This window comes from Lacerta agilis, chromosome 15 (assembly GCF_009819535.1).
Source record: "Lacerta agilis isolate rLacAgi1 chromosome 15, rLacAgi1.pri, whole genome shotgun sequence".
NCBI lineage: Eukaryota > Metazoa > Chordata > Lepidosauria > Squamata > Lacertidae > Lacerta > Lacerta agilis.
Genome location: NC_046326.1, coordinates 2,456,727 through 2,479,358, shown reverse-complemented (window position 1 = coordinate 2,479,358; position 22,632 = coordinate 2,456,727). Strand labels below are relative to the sequence as shown.

At 43.1% G+C, this 22,632-nt stretch overlaps 1 protein-coding gene across 1 annotated transcript; it reads left to right on the top strand.

Moving 5' to 3' along the window:
• The first annotated feature begins 3,232 nt into the window (after positions 1–3,232).
• LOC117060276 (tumor necrosis factor receptor superfamily member 10B-like) lies at positions 3,233–22,632 on the top strand. The gene is made up of 10 exons (XM_033172489.1): positions 3,233–3,304; positions 10,609–10,732; positions 13,595–13,726; positions 15,049–15,163; positions 16,368–16,474; positions 16,768–16,863; positions 17,896–17,936; positions 19,069–19,236; positions 19,860–19,923; positions 22,179–22,632. The coding sequence occupies exons 1-10, from the start codon at positions 3,233–3,235 to the stop codon at positions 22,469–22,471; spliced, it is 1,212 nt and encodes a 403-aa protein (XP_033028380.1). The 3' UTR covers positions 22,472–22,632.

Here is a 22,632-nt window from a genome sequence, read left to right as displayed (position 1 = left end):
AGTTTAATTGATTGGAAACCATTCTTGCCCTTTTCTTTTGCTAAAAAGGCTGCCAGAGCAGCTTACAAATGACCAATAAAGATTCTTGTGGTATTTTTCAAAAGACTAACCAATGTACAGCACAGTCCTAACCATGTCTACTCAGCAGTAAGTCAAATAAAATTGGGCAAGGATCCTCAGGTGCCACATGTCCCTTTGTTATTGCCACGACAGGCTTGTGCACCACTTCTAGGGGTGTGCGTCTCCTTTGCGCTACTGTATCCTTTGTGACAGTTAGTCAAGACACACCACTTTATCCAGGCCTTCGGCGGAGCGGGGATTCTCTATCCTCCTCTTGCATTGCTCTGTGCTGCCTCCGCCCCCCCCATAGCGGTTGCTTTTGTGGGTTCAGTTTATGACTTTAACTATGTTTTGTACTCATTTTAATTGTGATAGGTGATATTTTGTGATAGGTGATATCCTTGGACCATTTGGTGAAATTGCAAGCAAAGAAAAAGAGCTAAAATGGAAATTAATTCACTCGTTTTTGTGGCCAAAAGCCCCACGGAGTCTTTTGGCACCTTTAGGGGTGATAACGCAATCCCCCTTTAGCCGCGCGAATTCAGGAGTGCGGTGTCATGTCGGGAATCCCCTGAAGTCTTGACGTCAGGTGATGGGCGGCGCCTCGGGTCGCTTAGAACTGCGCTGGGCGGGCACCCGGCTAGCAGTGCGTCTCGGGCAGGGGAAGGTGGTGTACTGTGCTCGAGTTTGTCGCAGTTGTTGCTCATACCGCGATCTTCTCTGCCCCCCAGGATATATTCCTGTCTGTTGGAAACCAAGCTCCACCATTGCCAAAGATCTGCGATGGCAGCCAAGCTACTTCTTACGCTTTGGATAACTTCGTGCGTTCTGGTGGTGAGTTCAGTTCCGCGACTCCTTTGAGCTCCTCCTTGGTTGGGTTCATTCGTTCTTCGCGACTGCGCAAGAAGAGCTTCAGCTCTTCGCAAAATAGACCTAAAATGCGGCATGTGGCTCTCTGGGCGCTACTTATTATTGCAGAACATAAGTGGCCCCCGATTAGTGGGTGACCGTGTGCGAGCTGGGCGTGGAAAGGCGTTGCGCCGCGTGTGGGTGCGCCACCCTCTTCTCTCCGACAAGCCCTCGTGTCAGTGCTAACTGCGGAAGATTATCAGAAGAAACCTGGCCTTGGATGGAAAGGAGTCCGGGAGGGGTAGCCCCCCCGCCCTTGTCTAGGGTGGACAGCTCCATCCCCTCTCAGTTTGTGGGGGGCGGGGCGGCGGGCGCTTCGGAGACCTCCCCCCGTAAGTCCCTTTTGCACCCAGAACATGCCCGGGCAACTCAAGTAGCCTATTGTCTGCTCGCCTCTCCATTGAAACAGGAGTCGGAGCGTGTTGCAGATTTGGCCAGTTGGTGAATAAAGTTTAGTGTTCACACTGGAGACTTAAATCGGTGCTTAATTTGGCATAGATATACAGGGCGAGTCTTTTAAAAGAGGCCCCGTGGAACATGTATACTCTGGGCCTCTTGTAAAGGCCTGTACGTTGTCCCGCTTCTGAATTTTTGTCCCGAGTTGACAGCATTCGCAGGTACCCAAGAAAAGTGCTTTTGCGCTTCTTTGCCTTCTGCCGCCGGTATTCCGTGGGTTTACTCGAGAGACAAGTCTCGGTGCCTTAAAGCGGGGGTGGGGTGGGTATTTACCGTCCAGAATTTTGCTGCTTGGTGCTGCGTTGCGTAGCAGAGCTCAGCGCTTAGGTGAAAGTACCTGTTGAGAACTCGGTAGGACTTGCTCCCGAGTAGACTTGGTTAGGTAGCGCAAGAAACGTTGGGACAAAGATGGCAAAGCGCGGCAGGTAGGATGTGTTCTTCACTGCCTTGAAAATTCTCCAGTTCGGTCTTTGAATGAACAATCCCTTCGAAGCCAGACCCGGTTTTTAAATAACGGACGCAAATGTAAAAGGGGGTGGGAGAAGTCTGGATTCTTGAAATATTGGAAGCCCCCCGGTGGAAGGACTCGAGATGTGTTAATGCCTCCCATCTTGGCCAAGCGGCTCTTCCCCGACCCCTCCTCTTGTTGGGAGGCAACCCCCTTCCACAGCCTAGACGGCACATACCTATTTCTGATGCAATACTGTACAGTACTTGGCGATATTCGCTCCATGCACACTCCAGCCAGACTTACACACTGTTGCAGCATCCCAGCTCTTGCCTGCCGGGGCTTTCTCCTAAGTAAAGCAGGCATAGGCAGCATCCAGGTTTACAGTGATGTGACTTTGTGTGACTGCTCCTTTTCCTGCAATTTTGGTTGCCACATAATAGTTCAGTATTTTATCATTTGCTGTGCAGGCCTGGTGAGAAGCTGGCAGAAAGTTAGTTCATCAACTTGCCAGCCCTATCATTTAAATAATGGTGAATGAAACACTAGATTTATGGTGCGTAAGTTTAAATGCCAGTGGGGTTTAATCCTGGATTTTCCTGCTTGCTTTTGGCAAAATTAAATTCTCAAATGATTTGCTTAATTTTGATTCTCAGAGGTGCATCAAAGGAAATTATTTATAGGCACTTAGGAGCTGATGGGCCTAGTTTGGTGTAAGCTTTTTCAGGATGGTAGTTTTAAGTCAGTTGGTCTCTTATGTTTCCTCATCATGGAAATACTGTAAAATACATTTTATAAACTTCTGTATTTCTTGCTCTAATTCTGCTAAAACAATGGGAGTTCTTCAAGGGAGAAAATGAAGGTTTTGTGAGAGTAGTTGGAATTAAAGATGTAGAGGCTGCATTCTAGTAATACATTTTAAAATGTGGTTTCCCTTCAAGACACTATTTGAAAATTTCATAGAGGTTGAATCATTGTGTTTTGGATCACATACAACATGTTTTTCCCCCATTAGGGCCTTTTAAAAGGTTAGTGTGTTTATTGCTTTGATGTTCTGCTATTTATTTTTAATTCTATTCTGATATTGTAATTTTGTGATATTGGCATCATTTTTAAATAGTTGTAAGCTATGTGGTGCATAAATTCTAGAATTAAAAATAAAATAGACTGGTGAATAGAAGCAGTTAACTTTTCTAGTGGAAAAGTTCCAAAATGTATAATTTGGGTAGTAGCTTCATTAGGTCTAACCAAAATGCCATACAATTGTGGCAAGCTTTGGAGATCTTGATAAGTCTTCAGCAGGCAAGAGATTGGTGCGGTTTGTGTGGATGTACAAAAATTAGGCTGATTGTTACTGCCATGGCATCAGCTTGTAGACTTGCTTCCAAGATGGAGATTGCACTGGGGATACGCTTCTCCCAGACATTACAGGTATTGAGTTAAACACTTAAAATATTAAACAAGGACCGTTACCTATTTCTGAAAAATTAGTCTAAAGGATAAGCTGGCCTCATGACTGCAACATCCTGTCTAATTTTTGTATGTTTTTGTGGTTTCCTGCACCCCTTTCTGCCTGCTTGGTGTAGCAACTTAACGCCTGATGAAGAGTTCTGGAAAACTCAAAGGTTGCCATAGTTTTGTGACATTTTGGTTGCTCCTAATGAAGACATTATCCAACTGAGTATTTTGGGAGTTTTTCCTATGGACCAACACAGTTACCTTTTGATGCTTATGGCTTAATGGAAACACAGGCCTCATCTGTCAGAGACAATATGCCTCTGGATAAGTTTCTCAGAATCACAAGTGGGGAGAAAGTGGTTGTGCTTTGGTCTTGTATGTTGACTTTCCACATGCAGCAGGGATAACCTCTGGCCTAGATGAGCCTTTGGTCTGATGCAGCAGGGCTTGTCTTACAGGCGGTGTTCTTATCTGCATTACTGTTGTAGGAGAAGCTTTTATGTATGGTTAGTAGACCAGATTCTGTGGCTATTGTGGCTGCACCTAATCAGCAGGAATTGGAGGGTGAAGCTGAAACGGTTCTAGGCAGTATGGTTTGCTGCTGGTTAACTTGTTCCCCTTTCAGTTAAAAACAGTGTCGCTTTACAATGTGATGAAGTGATAATATAGTAGCTGGCTTCACAACTCCAGTAAAAACCACAGTCCCCACCTTGGGAATCATTGTGCCAAGTTTGGTGAAGATATTCTGAGTCACTGCCAAACCCATAGCAAACAGATGGATAGGCAGACAAACCACTTTTCAAAACAGATACTAGATCAAATCAAGGCAGGTTATGACCTTCCTCTCTGAAGCCCACTCCAACCCTCTTGATAGCATCACTGTGGTTTTCTCAGCACAAGACGTTTATTGTCTCATTCAAATCAGACCAATTCTTTTGTTTGTGTTTCATATGCTGTACCGAGAAATGCACAGAATGTGGTATCACGTGGAGCTTCTTTCATTTTGAATCAAGATGCCTGTCTGAAGCATCACTTTGGTGTGACTTTGCCGATTTTGGACATAGGTTTGGCCAGCTTTTGAGATATCATCACTGAGGGTTCCTGAAGGTCTACATCAACGTTTGGGTGCCGAGTAGCATTTGGAATCAAGATGGCAGACTGAAACATGATTTTTGGCTTGACGGATCCAATCTCACCAATTACACTACCCATTTAGGAAGCATATGCTTTTGGTTTCTTTAAATTCCCAGGCAGTGCTGGGCACTGTCCATCAGGCTTTATAGTGCAATCCTGTGCATCAGTAGTAAGTTCCATCAGGACTTTGCTTTAATTCTATGAGCCAACTTTTTAATGTTGCACACTCCTGGAAGTAAGCCCCATTGAACAAAGTGAGAATTAACATCTGAGTAAACATGCATAGAATTGCATTCTTGACAAAACGGAATTCTTTTAATTATTACCTTCTCTGTTATGTCCAGTTCATAAATCCTAAATGCTTTGTGGGTTTGAGCCCCACACTGGGCACAATATTCCTGCATTACATGGGGTTGGACTAGAGGACCTTTGTGGTCCCTTCCAAGTCTACAATTCTATGTGGGGGGAAATGGTCCAATCTGGGCAAAGGTGCTGTCCTGGGGATTGTTCTGGTTAAATATGCCTCCTGGGGATTGCTCTGCAAATCTCAATACAGCAAATAGTACAAGTTTTATATGGCAAGTTATAAATAATGAATATTATGATAAAGTAATAAAACTTAATAAAAAATTCCTTCCAGTAGCACCTTGGAGACCAACTAAGTTTGTTATTGGTATGAGCTTTTGTGTGCATGCACACTTCTTCAGATACACAGAAGTGTGCATGTACACGGAAGCTCATACCAATAACAAACTTAGTTGGTCTCCAAGGTGCTACTGGAAGGAATTTTTTTTATTTTGTTTTGACTATGGCAGACCAACACGGCTACCTACCTGTAATAAAACTTAGTTTTGATAAATAAGTATTGCATGTATTTCAGTTTTTTCATTTCTCCAGAACAGGAAAAAAATCCCCCATGGCTTTAAAAATTTCTGGAAATTTAATATCTAGCCTGGTCAAGTATCCTGGTGCCAATAGTCAGTCCATAAACAAGGCCTGCAGCTCCCCCCCTCATCATTTCCTGGGTCAGTCTGAAGATTCAGTTTATCTATCTTGTCTAATAACTGTTGATAAAAGGTAAACTGGTCTAATCCTTAAATAGATGTGTAGGAAAGGTCAGTTTCTCTTAATTCTGATGTATGTTGACTATAATTCTTTCCTTTACCTCCGTCACTTGTCCTAGATATACTGCCGGTCAATTTCATTGGATAATGCCAAGTTCTAATTTGAGGGATAGAAATAAATTCATCTATCCACACTCTTCGTACTAAGTTAATATTGCTGTTATTTATTTAAACATTTATAAACAGTACTTCCATAGGGTTGCCATTTGGACAGAAAAGTTGTTGAGCTATTTTTGAGGGAAATCGGCAAAAACAACACTGCCAACGTCGTCTGCCATACGCCTGGATTTTCCCGGACATTTCTCCGTATGGCAACCGTAAGGCAGTATGCAGACCAAAAGCACAACATAACAGTTAACACTGTAAGGCTTCAAACACTTCACTAAGAGTTGGTTGGCAGAGATTTGAACGGCCTGTTTGAATAATAGTTTTTAGAAAGTGGCTAAAAATGAGCAGGATTAACTCCTGCCAAACATCTAACTTCAAAGAGTTCCATAGACTACTGCAGTTTCTTCCAACAAAGATACTCCAGCCTCCTTGATAAAATTTGTTGCCTTTTTCTGAAGTGATGAAGAAAACTAGAAGGCTGGGCCTGTAGCCATGATGGGGGTTGCAGGGGAAGGCCCCCTCAGAGTTTCCTCAAAATTTTAGCATTTATTTATTTTAAAGTATTTTACTTAGTGCAGTTTAAGGAAACATTGTCCAGCCAGTATTCTTCCCAATATTGCTTATTAAGCAATATTCTAGCTGGTGGACCCAAAGCCACTGGGATAACTGGTTGGCATTTGGCACTTCCGTTTTGCATGTTCTTAAAACAGTAGTTCCTGCCAACCTAGCAGTTCGAAAGCACATCAAAGTGCAAGTAGATAAATAGGTACCGCTCCGGCGGGAAGGTAAACGGGGTTTCCGTGCACTGCTCTGGTTCGCCAGAAGCGGCTTAGTCATGCTGGCCACATGACCCGGATGCTGGACGCCAGCTCCCTCGGCCAGTAACGCGAGATGAGCGCTGCAACCCCAGAGTAGGACACGACTGGGCCTAATGGTCCCTTTACCTTTATATTTGTTGTGTAGTTTCTTAACAAATACTGCTGTTTGATGCATTCCCCCTCAAATTGATATCTATTCAATTTGAAAATTTAGCCACATTCAGTTAAGCTGAGGGCATGGACATGTGACACGGTTGTTGCATATGCACAGATAACAATTGGGGGGAGGGCGGTTTGCAAGTGTGGGGAACCCAGATGGGTAATGTGCATCAGGTGAACACATCATTTCCCCCTCTGGTGTGTGAAGCAGTGTGCAAATGCAACTTGAACCTCACTGCATTTTAAGTGTGTACACTACACTGCCTTACTCATAGCAAGTTTGTTTAGGTTTTCAGCCTTAGTCCATTTAACTGAGAGCTTTATTTTCTGCTATTTGTGCTTGTTTTCTACTTTTAGATAAAGTACTTTTGGATATCTTATCTGCTGTCTGAACAAGGAGGCTGACAAGGGTGTGTGGAGTTCAATTCTGAGCAACCAGCAGCAGCTTATCAGTGTTTGAAAGAAACAGTTCTGAAATGTGTAGACAATGAGAAGATGATGTAATGCTTCAGCCTCAGAAAGTAGAGTTGGAGGTGGTGATGGGTTCCAGCAGCAGTGGAGAGAACACTTCTCTATTTATAGCTCCTGTATTATTGTTGTTGTTGTTGTTGTTGTTGTTGTTATTTGTCTGAAATGTGGCCAGTTGGAGGGGGTGGTAGAATAATCTTGCATAATTCCTTCTGCCATGAGAAGTTTGTTTTGCCCACTTGCTATGCTTTTAAAAAAACTGTATGAAGATGATATATAGATGGTACTAACAAATTATCAAAAATGTATAAGAAGGTTCCTAATAATTGTTGGAAGTGTAAATGGGTAGATGGATCTTTTTTCATAAGTGGTGGACTTGCAAGAACTGAGGGTATTTGGGGAAATGATACATGAGATAAAAAAGATGCTTAGTAGGAGTATATAAAAAAGCCAGAAGTGTTTTTGTTAGCGATTATCGAGTCAGAACAGGCTGAGCTCTTGGGGCTGCTTGGAGCATGGCTGCCTCTCCAGGCTGCTGGGGCTCCTGAGCACCAGAGCCTCACAGAGCTGTGCCTGGCCGAGCTGCAGAGCTAAGCCACCTGGTTCTGTGGGGGGGGGGGCTTTAGCTGGGTTTGGGTCAGCCAGAAGGCAGTGAAAGTGCTTTTGGTCGCTGTTTGAGGTGCCCTTGCGAGAGGGCCCATGGATCTGGGTGCTTTGAGTGGCCCTGGGGCTGTGCTGCTTATCTTTGAAGTAAGGAGCCTGGAGGGGGGGCATGCTGGGCAGGGTGGTGAAGGTTGAGGGGAGGAAATGTGTTGGATTGAATCTCCCAATTTTTGAGGGGCAGACAGAGCAGCTTCTAGCCCAAGTGCTTCTGTGTGGCGGGGGGCACCCCAAAGGCCCTGCACCAATGGTAGGATGCGAAATCACGAAGGGGGATAGAAAGGAATTTTGGTGCCTAAAAGAAGTGTGGGGTGGGTGATTGTCTTTCTGTGTGTTTTTCAGTACAGAAGACTTTACTTTCTTTTTTGCAATACAGAAAAGATTGAGGGATTTGCAATACAGAGAAGATTGGGGTGCACCAATCAGTAGGGGAGAGAAAGGAACTGAGACATCCCATTGATGTCTCCTTTGTTAGTGAAAAGCCAAACTCTTCCCATTTGTGTGCAAAAGGTTTCAGTTTTAATTTTCATCCTGAAATCCCAGATCTCCGCTGCCAGCATAGATACTAGTATATGCCTTGATTTAGCAGGAATGGTCCTTTAGAGAATTAAAATTGACCAATTTGGACAAGTGCCCTTTTAAGAAAGTTTTTTTAACAGATTGGTTTGGAACGTGAACCATGGGCATATAAATTGTAATTGGAATCCATTTGAATTGGGCAAGTGTATCCAAGGTGTCATTGGCTTTCGTCCCTTTAAATAGCAAGAGCGCAGGCCCACCCTTTGAGAGCAGGACCAAAAGCCACAGAGGCCCCAAGGATGGGCAGGTTGGGGCATTTCTCTCCAGGGAGTGTCACACCTAACCACATGGGGTATACTGCTTTAGATCAAATTAATGCAAGCCCTTAAACCAGGGATGCATGTCGATGGGGGTTGCTGTGGTATGCTGAACATCAAGGCACCAGAGGACAGCTAGCTTTGACACCTGGGAACACAAGACACAAAAAGGCAGAAACAAAACAAACTGCCTAGTTCAGTCACTGGTGGACACTCCTACTAAATGTAGGCTAAAGCATAAGACCACTATTGAGAAAATATTTTCCCCAAAGTCCTAGACTACTGCAAGTAATTTAGTAACAAAGTATGCCAAGTAGACAAGGCCACATGTCTGAGGCAGACAGGCCCCACACCATTTTGACTCCCAACTGACCAAATGTTTCTTTGTCTCAGTCAGAAACAAAGGGGGGGGTTGCCCCTCCAGCTACTCAGCAGACCTCTGCCTGGGTGATAATCTCTGGCATCATGATACCTGAGTGCCAGAGAAAAGGGTGTGATTAACTTGGCTGGGAAACAGGGAAATGTGAATATCTCTTCTGTTTCACTTGATGGGTTTCTGGTGGAGGGCAAGAGGAGGCATGGGCAGGGTCCAGGATGCTCAGATTACTGCCACCAGACCTCCCCTTTCATGATGTAACCAGGGGCGTAGCAAGGGGGCAGGGGGGGCCACCCCGGGTTCCATAATGGAGGGGGTGACAAATTATCAAGGAACAATTTTTTTTTGAATATTTATTTTTGAAAATGCCTGCTCCGAAGGTCTTATCTTACTATACTAGGGATTATATAGCTATATATGAATTTTCATCCATATTGGTTAATATCTTGACCCTCCTCCACCAAAATAGCTGTTCACTTGGCTGTTTTCCTATGTCATAAAGGCTGAAATTTCAGTTCAGAGAACACTTACTGTTCCCAACCCTAATCCTGTGGAAAGCCATCTAATTAGACTTTAATTTGATTTTGAGTTGTTTTTAGGAGGTAATTTAATTATTGTTTGATTTTATACCAATGTTACGTATCTGATGTTAGCCACCCTGAGCCTGACTTTGGCTGGGGAGGGTGGAATATAAATAAAAGTTTTTTATTATTACTTGTTATTCCTTTGTAAGAAAATATGAAATAACGTAAAACCGTTTTTGCAGGGGGGGAATCAATGGGGGCGGTTGACAAGAAATTTTCCACACCGGGTGCCACCTGACCTTCCTATGCTTCGGGGGGGGGACGACAATTTTTTTTTTTTTGCCCCAGGGTACCAATTTACCTTGCTACGCCCCTGGATGTAACCATAATGTATGGGGGGGTCTTGGGTTACACCCCTTCTGTGATGCATGTGTGAGGTTTCTGGGGGTGGGCTGAACTCCAGCGTGGGGGAAATTCAAATTTGTATTTAAGGAAAGGTAGCCCTTTGTTCGAGGTTGTTCCCTGCTCTCCTGTGTGCGAGGAAAGGACCCTGTTGCAACAGCGAAAATAAAGACTTTGCTTCTCAATCTTCTCTGGTTGGCCTCTGTTATATTCTCCTACCGATGGAGAACCTAAAAAGGGCTCTTGTGTACCCCATAAGGGAATAAGGGCAGATGTTTGCTTATAACAGAAGCTGTGAGAGGAGGGGTGAGCAGAGACCAGAGCAGCAGCAGCAGTGAAGACCTTTTGCTTTCTAGTCGGGGAACATTTGTACATCTGGCACTGAGTACGGCTGGTAGATCTATGGACTGCTGTTAAAATCAGTCTGGTTAGCTAAGTCTGGATGTAAGATTAATTCCTTAGGGAGGGAGCAGAAGTCTGAAACATTCTAGGCATGGTAACAATTTTTAAGTGTCCCTATTGTCCCTCCCAAACCACAGGAGAGTGGGGGGTGTTAACAAGTGTGGACACCATGGCGGCACTGATCATAAACTTTGCCAATTCAGCAGAAAGTCTTAGGACAGAGGCAGTCTAAGGTAACTCCTGTCCCCTCTTGTCTTTGCTATCAGCTTGAAGCCAAGGCAACAAGCCTTGTTGCAACACAGAACCCAGAAGACACCGTATCTGTGGCCTTGAAACAGAATGATGAGTTCTATAAACACGAAGGGCATATTTGTAAGAAATGCCCTGCAGGTACTGTATCCTCAAATTGATCTGACTCGGTCTGCCCTGCATGCCTACCTACCTTGCTCCATTTGGGGTGAGATGGGTTTTCGCCCTCTGATCTTTGTGACTCTGAAAAGCACTTACCAGAGTAACTGGTGAATAGCTGCATAAGAATGCAAAATCAGTTTTTATACTGTACAAGCAAAAATACTGATTGTTTTAACTAGCTTTTAGAAATGCATAAGGCTGATGTTGCTAAAGCTGAGCAGGTGTGGTCCTGTTATACCTGCTAGGAGGTCCATGTAACAGCAGTTTAGAACTTAAAAATAACCCAGCTGCATAACCCGGAAGGAAAACCATGTCTAGGAGTCCTGGAATCCACATTTAGCTATGTGAGGACTTGAAAAATTAGGTCTACTCCAGAGAAAAATGCCACCTACAGTAGTTAAGGAAGTGACTCAGAGGTTCTTGATCCTCCTTCCGGTTCAAAAAAATAAAATACTTTCTGTGACCGAAACATAATCTTCAATCTCATTCTGATCTTGCTTCTGAGTGAGGCTAGTCTGGTAAGTCACGTCAGATATTCCTCCTTCACTAGAGTGTCTGCTTCCAGTATAACAGAATTTTAAAAAGAGCACAAATACCATAAACAACTTGCATCATCCATTTCTGATTTTCAGGGAAATGGCCTCAGGTGATGCACCACGTAGCAAACCAAAGCCAGTTTAGGTCTGGTAAGGGTCAGGGTGGGAACCCAGTGTACCGGCTTCTTCTGTGCATTGCCTTTGGTTCCATCAGGAAGGAAAGGTGAGGTGTAAATGTTTCTGTGGCAAAGCAGAGTCTGTTGGTGCAGTGCAGGCAGAATCCCACCTCAGGGATGTAGCTCTCAGTGTGCTGAGCTGGAGCTTCACTCAAGCTTCACTCAAGCGGGTGGAGACAGCACGTTTTTGGTTGCTGGCATTAAGCTAGATAGCAGTATAACCTCTAAACTGTGTGAAATCTGCCCTGAGGAAATATTTCGAGCCAGAGCTGGGGGTTAGATTGAAAGACAGTGGTTATGGTCTTTCAAGGGTTATGGTCTTTCATAGGAGAACTGAGTGGAGTTGTGAAGGAATTCTCCACTTAAAGCCCAATTCAATAGGAAGGAGAGATCTCCTAGTGAGAGGAGAATAATCCAAAATCAGCTAGAAAGGGAGTATGTGCTGATTCCCCGCTCTGATAGAGGAGCCTCTATAGGACAAAAAGTACCAGCCTGTTTCAGGACCCTCAAGTTATTGGAAACCTAAGCTCTCTAACACTTGTGGTAAGTTTAAGTAACTGAAGAAAATCAAAGCTGTAAACGTACCATCTGATTGAGAAGCCTGTGACATCTACACACACAGAGAGAAAGATTCCTAGAAGACTTCCAATTCCTGAAATATTTCTGTTTACCGTTCTCATTGTGAAATAAATCATTTTTCTGTTTAACTTCCCAAAGTTTCTAAGTGACAGTATACTTTATTTGAAAAAGCCAGAAAAGGGGGGGGGAGCACACTACAGTGGTGGCAGCGGTGGGATCTGAAACTAAAACTCACAACTAAGTACAGTAGTCCCACAAGTAAAATACAGGGATACAATAAAGTATTTTATATTTTTGTGAAGGAGTAAAAGAAAATTCCTGGTAGAAAATGGCACTCCCTTATAAAACTCAAGAGTCACGAACAGAGGAGTGACTTCTAGTTTAGTCAGTAGTTAGAATTTATGAAAATAAGACTTGAAATGGCCAAAACACAAGTAGAAAAGGGAAAAGCCAGGCTTCAAGCAGAACAGCAGATTCAGTTAGCCAAAATACAGCCAGAGAAAGAAAAAGAAATATATAATCTTAAGCTACAAGAAATACAGCTAAGAGCAGATTTACCAAATCCACAGAGAAGTGAGGAAATTGCCTCAGTGAAACAAAAGAAATTTCCATGTTATAAAAGGGGGTGATGTGGAGACTTTAGTTTTGAGAGAACTTGTAATGATTTAAAGGTTCCAGTTGAAGCCAGAATGACATATTTGCGCCCAGAGATTTGTGGAATTCTTCTTGAGGTTTGCTCAGAAATGAGGGATGAAGAAAACTCACATTATTTGCTCTTTGAGAAAAGGGCGAGAGCACATGTTGGGCTTACTGCTAAATAGTGCAGAAAAACATCTAAAGAGATTAAAAGGAAACCTGGTGGAAATTTTGCCCAATTGGCTTGCTGTCTAGATAGAGCCTTGAATAGATGACGGAAGTAAAGTTCAGAAATTTGAAGAACTGAAACAATTGATAGGCTTGGAGCAGTTACCATGCTCCCTCATACTGTAGTTGGTTTTTGAGGGATAAAAAGCTGCGGAGAAAGCCTCCAGCTTACTTGATGAGACAGAAGGGGATATTGGAGGGTTGCCATTCCCACCCGCCTTCAGGAGAAGGAATGTTTGGGGCCCCTCAGAGAAGTGATGTGCTGCCTTAAAATATTATTGCAGGCATGCTCACAAATTATGTGTACTACATGAGTGGTATTATTATTATTATTAGTAGTAGTAGTAGTATTTAGTTGCTTGTTACCAAGGTCTTCAAGCAACTTACATTTGAAGCTATAAATACAATATACAGCTGTATAAAAGTTTCCTGCATTACGGGGCTGGACTAGATGATCCCTGGGATTCCTTCCAACCCTACAATTCTAAGATTCAGTTCTGTGGGTCTATGAACATTCTCACACAAACACCTACGCACACAAACAAAACCACACCTACCCCAATGTGCATTTGTTGTATGCATAGAGACTGAGTTTTCTTACATGAACAGTCAATGAGCAGTTCCTGGCCTGTGAGACAGTTTCTATGCTCTGTTTTTCTAATCAACTTCTTTCTTTTCTTTTGCAGGTCATTCTGTCTTACAACACTGCACGAGTTCAGGAACTGAAGGGGTTTGCCAACCCTGTAAAAATCATACATTTTCCAAATACCTGAATGCTTTGGACAGATGCCTCTCCTGCACAGAGTGCAGACCTCTAGGTACTGAGTTGGGGGCAGCTTGGGGGCTCTTTTGGCCCTAGATGCAGAGCACAGCCTTGCATTGTGTTCACAGCTGAACCAATGGTTATGAGCTGCGCATGAGAGCAAAAGGGTTTTCTCTGCAGTCACTATCTGTGGGTACTGCAGAACCAAGTTAGTTAAAACTTGCAGAGGCAGTTTACATTAGACAGTGGTAATGTGTACTTAATAATTTATTTATTTTTTTAAAAAATTTTTATTGAGTTTTACATTGCAAATCTAAATTCAAACAATAAACTCGGATATCTTATCTGGCACCCTTGGTATACTTACTTCTACTGTTATTGCAAGGTTATCTGCAAATGCTTTCAGCTTGTATGCTTTGCACCCAACTGTTATACCTTTTATTTGTTCATCAGATCTTATATTTCTCGCCAGTCTTTAATACTAAAATAAACTAATGGTGACAGGAGACAATCCTGTCTTGTCCATTTTGTAATTTTACATTTTTCTGATATTACATTATTCACTATCAACATTGCCTGCTGGTCTGTATAAATTGCATCAATTCCCTTTAGAAATAATTCTCCAAAATTCATCATCTCCATAGTTCCCCCCCCCTAAATGTCCATGACACATTGTCAAAGGCCTTCTCTGCATCCACAAACATTAAGGCTGCTTGTTTTTAATTCCTGACCTCCAGATATTCTATTGTATCAGTTACATTCCTTATATTATCCTTCATCTGTCGGCCAGGAAGAAAGCCAGATTGATCTTGATGAATTAACTCTTTTAACACCAATTTCAAACAATTTGCCATTATATTGGGAAATAATTTATAATCATTATTAAGCAGAGAAATCGGCCTATAATTTTTAACTGAGAGCAGGTCTGTGACTTGTTTCGGAAGTAATGTTATATATGCCTCTTTCCATGAATCTGGTATTTTTCCTGTATTCAATATTTTATTCATTACATCCTTCAGCAGTTGTATCAAAAAGTATTATTTTTTATAATATTTTGCTGATAAACCATGTGGCCCTTAATAATTTATTACAATTCCAGAGCAGATTTCTGAGATCCACCAGATACTTCCCACATGTTTTCAAGGTTCTTCAGTGTTAATGCCTGCTAGAAACTTGCTTTTCTTTTTCTTATTCTTTTATGAAAGCTGAGTGTGTTTTTGTTACTACTGAAAAATCTCACTTCATGCATAGCTCCACTTGCATCAAAGCAACTACTATGATGCTGTAATCAATCTGGCACATTTCACCAATTCTCCGAGGATTCCTTGCTCTGGAGGAAAGGGTCACCCACTTACTTGAGTTCCATTGTCTTTCCAGATGAGGTGGTGCTACAGCCATGCACCGCAACCAGTGATACCCAGTGTGCTTGTAAGAGCGGCACCTTCTGCTCCCCTAGCCTTCCATGCGAATCATGCCATACATGCACAACCAGGTAAAGGCATTAAGATAAGCAAATTGAACCCAGTAACTCTTGTCACAACCTGATTATCAGCTTGCGGCACCACAAGGGCCGACTTTTTCACTGGTGGGACCAGTATTGTAGAATGACCTACCTGCTGAAATATGGAAGACCCTATCAGTATTGGCATCCTGTCTCTTGGCTCTTGGCAGCATGCCTGTTCAGGCAAGGATTTGCTTGAACTTGTTTTTTAATTGTTACATTTTTAACTGGCTAGTTTTATTGTATTTTTAAATTGTGACTGTTTTAATACTTGGAGAGAATAATTTTTTTATGTGTTTTAATTGTATGGATTTTATACTTGTAAACTGCATGGGACTCATTTTGGCATAAAAATTAACAATACTTCATAGAAATGCCTCCTAACCCTAAAACAAAGCTTAGGCTGCCATGCTGTACTCATTTCCCTGGGAGTAAGCTCCTTTAAACACAGATAAGGCTTACTTCTGACCAGACATGTATACAACTGTACTATAAGTTGAGGTTTTATTTGTCATGAAAGCACAGAGGCACAGAGGCTGTGAGCTTGATGGTATCTAAGACCATCTCTTCAGGATACAGGCTAGAAGTTAACTGCTTGAATCCTTTCTTTACCCTCAAATTGGGTGGCCGGGTGGGGAGGGGTCTCTTTTATACTGAAACCTAGCCTTTCAATATGAAGGCATGACTAGAATTCTTTTCCAGTAATAATGTCACAGGGCATTATATATTGAAGATGATTCAAAACCTATAGACTACCTCATCCACATTTTGAAATAATGCAGTCCTGGGAGAGCTAAACAGTGTCTGAAGGCAGAGTATTATTTATTATGTATTTACTACATTTATATATATCCTATCCTCCTTCCCTAAATTGTCCAGGGTGACATAGATTAGGTACACCTTCCTAAATATGCATCCCCTACAAGGCTAAAATTGGGCTGCCCATCACCTGGCAATAGGGTGCAAAAAATTAGAACTGTCATGACAGCAGCAAAGGATTCAAAAGGAACAAGTCCAGTGACTGTTTCAGTTTGATTCTTCGTTGCTGCATGAAAACACCCCCAATTTGTCCGTCCACATGCTTAATTTGAAACTCTGTTTCCATCTCTAAGGGAAGCACCTGAAATTCCAGCTTCCTTTAAGTCAAGAAAATGTCTAGTTCCATCTCCATTGGTTTTCCTCTTTTGCCTGGTAGGTGTCCTGATGGAGAAACAATGGTTCAGCCTTGTACCCCTGAAAGTGACATGCGGTGTGTCAAGGCCCCCGGTCCAGCGGATGCAACCTCGCAAACTCCTGCAGCAGGTGAGACTAGTAGATTCTGTATGTGTGCGCAGAGTTGATGCAGTAGGCAGTATTCTGTTTAGCCAAGGATTTTCTAACAGAACAAGTGGAACTTGCAACCAAACTTTAGTGTAGAATATTGTTCAGGTTTCCAGGCAGCCCTTTTCCATTCCATATCTTCCCCACTAGCTTTCTCCCCATTTCCTCCCACTGAGTGTATATAATCCTCGTTTCAGCTGTTTGGGGTTTCCCACATAAAATCCAAATTATCACTTTGTATATATAACTGAACTTGCTGTTTTTCTTCTCTTGAGGTTCCAATGGACATATACTTTTGATTTTGGGTATTCTGTTTTGTGTCGCTCTGGTTGTTGCTGTTACTGTTGGAATTTGCAAGTGCCGTACTACAGGTAAGAAATCTTTCTGGCCTCCTTCATGGGTGAGGTTGCAAATGGTCATGGAAAGCATAGAAAGACCAGGGCATTGTATATTGCGCTCCTAAATGGAGATTTTGTGGCCATCCATCCAGATTGCCAACATGGTCCACATCTGCTTAACTTCAGTATCCTACAGAATCTTTATTCTGTGTGCTAAGATGAGGGCTTCTGAGTCTCCTCTAAACTGAAAAGAACCTAGTCAATCTGAATTAAATCCATATCTGCCTAATTCTACAGGTTTTGTCCATCCCGCCCCCCCCCATTAATTTTGCTTTTGCTAGACATGCAATGGAGAGAAGGGACAATGAAGCCTGCCCTGCCAACAACTGAAAATCATACCCAGCCATTGCTTGGGTGTCTGAGATTTCTGCACACATAGTCGTGAGGCTGGGGGTGGGGTGGGATTCTGTTGCATCAAAGTTGAGATTCTCCACATACTGATGAATTTAATCCACCACATTTTTTAATTTTCACTGTTTGTACAGAATTATACCATATGCTTAAGGCTAGCTAATACCACCTAGTGGGAAAGGTTGAGTGGGGGGACAGACCTAGTCAGGGACGTCTTAGCCATTGAGGCTACTGGCGCAAGGCACCACAGCGACACAACCTGAGGAGGGCGCCTGCACCCTCCAGCCCCGCCAGCAGCACCGCACTCGCCCACCTCTTCTCAGGCTGCAGACGCAGGGAGGCCATCGGCGAGCCTCCCGTCAGCACTGCAGCCAGTGGCTTCTCACCACTGCCTCACTGATTAACATGCTTCCCCCATTGTGTGTGGTGTAGGGAATCAGGAGGTCTGGCCACTGTAGTCCTGGGTTTTTCCTTTTGAAATGCAAGACCTGAAGCTCATGGGGAAACTTCGTTCTTGGCTAGTCATTTTAATGGATGAATGTCAGGGCAAGCCAAGGCCGGATCAGGACCCTACAGATGGAAGCCTGCTAAAATATTAAGGGGTACATAAATGCTTCCAAATAAATAGTAATGGCACCCTCTTTTCTCTTACAGACAGCAGAACAAGATCTGTAGCAAGTGTGTGGGACTCCAAGGTGAGGCCTGCTTCCTTCTTTAGAGAGGGTAAAATCATTAGGGATAAGTGGATTTTTTTTGGGGGGGGGGTTGCAAGATTATGACATCTTAAAAAAGTTACATGGGAAGCTGTTTTTATACCAAGTTTAGACCACTGTTCTGTCTAGCTCAGTATTGTGTACACTGACTGGCAGCCGCTCTCCAGGGTATCGGGGTGGAATCTTCCTGGAGATATCTGGGTGTTGAACTTGGGACCTTTGGCATACAAATCAAGTCTTCTGCCACAGATCTATGGCCCTTCCCTTATTTCACAATATTACAATCATAACATTGTGACTTCACTATTGCATTACGGCACAAAAATATCGGGATTCCTTTCTCAGTTGGAAGGCCTTATTGTTTTTATTTTTTACTATTATATCTTTTTTAAAGAGGCAGAACAGGGAACTTAAGTCCCACTTCTAGCTCACAAAATTCCAGAAACATTTCCTCTCACAGAATATAGTGGGTTTCATAATTTTGATTTCAACTCATTAAATCTATTCAGTGCAGCAGAATGTCAAAATGTGGGTGTGAATCCCTCCTCTCCAAATTGGGTATCCAGACTAAATGGTCATGTGTAAATTTAGTGACATTTCTTTGTGTATTGTAGAAATATCACTTTGGTTTCTATCAAGTTTGAGTGCCTCATTCCTCAAAACATAACTTGCTTTTTTAGAAGGGGGCATTCCTATTCACAGTAGTCCTTCTTATAAAATTATAAAATTATTTGTATATTGTTTATTGAAAATATATACTGCCCTATACCCGCAGGTCTCGGGGCAGTTCATATGTTGGATCCATAGAAAAGACATGTACTGGAACAAGAATTTCCCCTTAAATCAAGGGTGATAAATCTGTGGCCCTTCAGTTGCGACTGAACTCCAGTTCCCGCCAGCCCTGACCGACGTAGCCCATGGGGATAGATGGACTGAAAGCCTATGCAAACATAATCGATAATAAATTTCATTTAACTTGGTGGGACAGGTTTCTGATAGATATGACTTGTAAAGGCAGTAGGTTAGGTATCTTTCTTTTAAAAAGGCAAAATCTACCCATGCACAGGCAAGTAACGTTTTGGTAGGCTAAAATTGCATTGCGTTTTATTGCAAGACTATCCGAAGACTGCGGCGAAAATGTACTCATGGACCCCAGGAAGTAGAGGTCTTGTGCAATGTGCAGGTTGACCAGAGGATCCGATTGTCTTCACTAGAACATGCCAATTCCAATGCAAGAGGATCTGAAACCACACCTCTGCAAACAACTGGCTCTTCAGAGGAGGTAAACAAGATGAAAAAGCACAAGATATTGCCTGTTAGCCAAGTCACATAAATAACTCAAAGTTCAGAGAGAAGACAAATCTGGTAACACTTTATTGAGGAAAGGTGAACAAAAACGCTAGAATTTGAGGAGAAAGGAACAGAGGTCTTTCTTATTTCAGACCTTGTACAGAGCAGAGAGACATTCAACCCAACTTACAGAGGGAAACTCTCAGAACTAATCAGCCAATCAGTGCATGTGCTACCTCAGCAAGCATCTTGCCACTCTACTTGGTTGCTAAGCAACCCCCCTCCCTTAGCTTACTTACTGATAACAGAATTAACCCTGAAGTTGTACACAGAATGATTTCTGCTATTGCACTTCTAGCATTACCTGTCTTGGGATGCCTCTAAAGCTCCTTGGAACAAAGGAGGCTGGTGCAGAGTGCTAATTCAGACTGCAAAGAGACTGGTGGATATCTCTTACCTATCAGAGAATCTTCTGTTCAGCTGCTGGCTATCTAAAGCTTGTTTCGTTTTAGAGTAAGAAAGCAACTTTACCTAGAGCTGGAATATCCTTTCAGTACTCTTCCATCATTCATTTTAGTAATACATGTGGTTTGTTTCTGTTCTGACCCATTGCAGGTTCAGGTCTCTACAGAGCAGAGAAGGAATCTGGTTCCTGCAAATGGGAAGGATCAAATGACTGGTAAATGTCCTTAGCCTGCACAGTCTTAGCCTGCACAGTCATTTAAAATATATTGCTAAATCGGGGGTCTCCAAGCTTTTTTGGACCAATAGGTACATTCAGACCTACTGAAGTTAATGGACCTAACTCAATCATGTTCATTAATTTCATTGAGTCTACTCTGAGTAAAACATGGTTGAATACCACCCTAAGTATAACTCCCTTAGTTCAGATAGCATTTTCAGTGCAGGAAGAAAGAAATGTGAGCGCTTGAATAACTGGGAATGGTGGGAACCAGTGCTGCTGATTGACAACCTTATGCCAAGTTCCCTCCTTGCACTCTGCTCTCACCTGTGGCTCCTAGAAGCTGTCAGCATGCGGCAGCTGCCACACCCTGGGAACAACCTCGACTGGCTGGCTAAACCAGGTGAGGGTCGCTGCTGGGTCTCAAACCTTCTGTGAGTTAGAAACGTCCCCTGCATGTGAAGACAGGCTCTGGCGGATTGAGCAGACAAGACCAATAGTGGGCCCAACAGTCAAGAAGGCGGTTTCTGCTGTAGAGGGAAGTGAAGGGGAGATGGGGCTTGTCAACCTGGGAAGGTAGTCCATTTAGAAGGAAAGTTCTGATCCTAAACCTCCGCTGCCTTGTGGGAGATTTTGGGGAGAAGGAAAGCTAAGCATTAAACCCTACAGAATCCAGAGCAGAGTCCCTCAGATGGTGCCTTGTACACCTCCTTCCAGCAACTCCTGCAGCCAAGCTGGTGCCAAATGTCTTGCTCTGCTTTCCTTTGGACCACATTAGCAAGGCCCAGAAGGTCTTGTCTTCTGGGCAGCTCAGGACTTCCATACAAATGGTCCAGGCTTGTGCCCCTGGGAGGTCACTTCGGTGCTGCTAACACAGTGGTTTGACTTCACCCCTGGAGGTGCAATCCATTGTCTCTCAAGGTAGATGGATGCCAACAACAACTGTCTCAAACCATTGATCTGTCTACAGGTAGGTAGCCGTGTTGGTCTGCCATAGTCAAAACAAAATATAAAATAAATTTTAAAAATCCTTCCAGTAGCACCTTAGAGACCAACTAAGTTTGTTCTTGGTATGAGCTTTCATGTGCATGATGCACACCTCTTCAGATACACTGAAACAGAAGTCACCAGTAACAGCCTGCATGGTATCCTCCACATGTCGGTGGACTACAACTCCCTTCATCTCTGCCCATTGGCAATACTTGCTGGGGCTGATGAGAACTGGAGTTCAACAACATCAAGAGGGCACCATGTTGGCAATCCCTGAACTACAGTGGCCAGCAGCATCTCTCCAGAGATTCATGCGCTTCCATCCTAGCCCTACCTGAGGATGCCAGGGATTAAACCTGGGAACATATGCTCCAGCCCTTTCCATAGACAGAGAATAACTGGCACAAGATCCCAGGGACAGAGAACAACATCTAAATGGTTCTTTGTCAGTTTGGCATAGGATTGATTCTGCCGTGTCAGGCTATAAATAGAAATTGAGCATCCAGGAATGTTAGGAGTTTAAACAAAGACCTAAAGTAGCTGAATGACACCAAACAGTTCTCCAATTTTTGAAAACAAGACAAGGGATTGGGGATTGGGTTACAAGTTTGTACCCCCCACACACACACACGTGTACGTGTGTTGGTATACAGCAGAATCATTAGAACACCATAAATGCTTGGCAGAACTAACATTTTCAGCAGGTGGCAAGATATCAGGACTTTGGCCACTTACATGATTTTAATGGCAATATTGTTCCAGGGTAGTGGTGCCACTATACTGGGGCAAGAAAAGTGTGCGGAACATTGTATGTAGTGAATTTTCTTTTGCAACCAATCTTTTGGACCTTAATTTAGAGGGTATTTAAGTGTGTATGTGGCCCTCTCTTCTGCTCATCATGTGGGTTCAGTTGGGTTCAGTTTACACACACACTGTAAAGTTGTTTGTAGTTTACTCCTTTTATCACTGATTCTAATGTGTCCCCCCCCCAGTAAGGTGCATTGAGTCACTTTTGACTAATAAGTGATGGTGATGATGCTAGATTCCAGCTCATCTTCTGAAATTCACCAGTCATTACATGCCCATTTCCAATTTACCTTCCCAGAACTAATAAGGGTTAAGCAACTTGTGTTTTCATTTCATTGTTATTTTAAAGGAGAAGCCCGCAGGGAAACTAAACTTTGAGCTTGGTGCCATAGCATTCTGTCTTTTGTCTCACTCCTGCAAACACAAAGCTCCTGATTTATCTCCTTTCCTTCCAGCTTTGCGCCTGTCTTTTGACACCTTTATTAAAGAGGTTCCCTTGAGGGACTGGAAGAGATTCATGAGGGCCCTCGGGTTGCTGGAAAACGATATTGATGCTATTGCTTTGGTGCATTTCGGAGATATGAAAGAGCAGCACTTCCAGATGCTACGGACCTGGCACGACATGAATGGGAAGGGGGCCTCTTTGGGCTCTTTGCTGGAGGCGCTCTGTAACATCGACCTCAAAGGCATTGAGGATAAAATAAGAGCTGCCCTGATTACCCAGGGCCTGTATGTCCTTGAAGAGTGACTTTGATACTCATGTGAAGCTTCCTCCTTGCAAGCTGTTCTTGTGAAGCCTCTCTAAAAACAGTTGGCTTAGGGGTTTCAGCCTGGAGGAGAGTGTTATTCTTCTTTAAAGCTATATACAGTTTACTTTTGAAAAGACTCCAGCTGGCTGAAAGAGCTTGT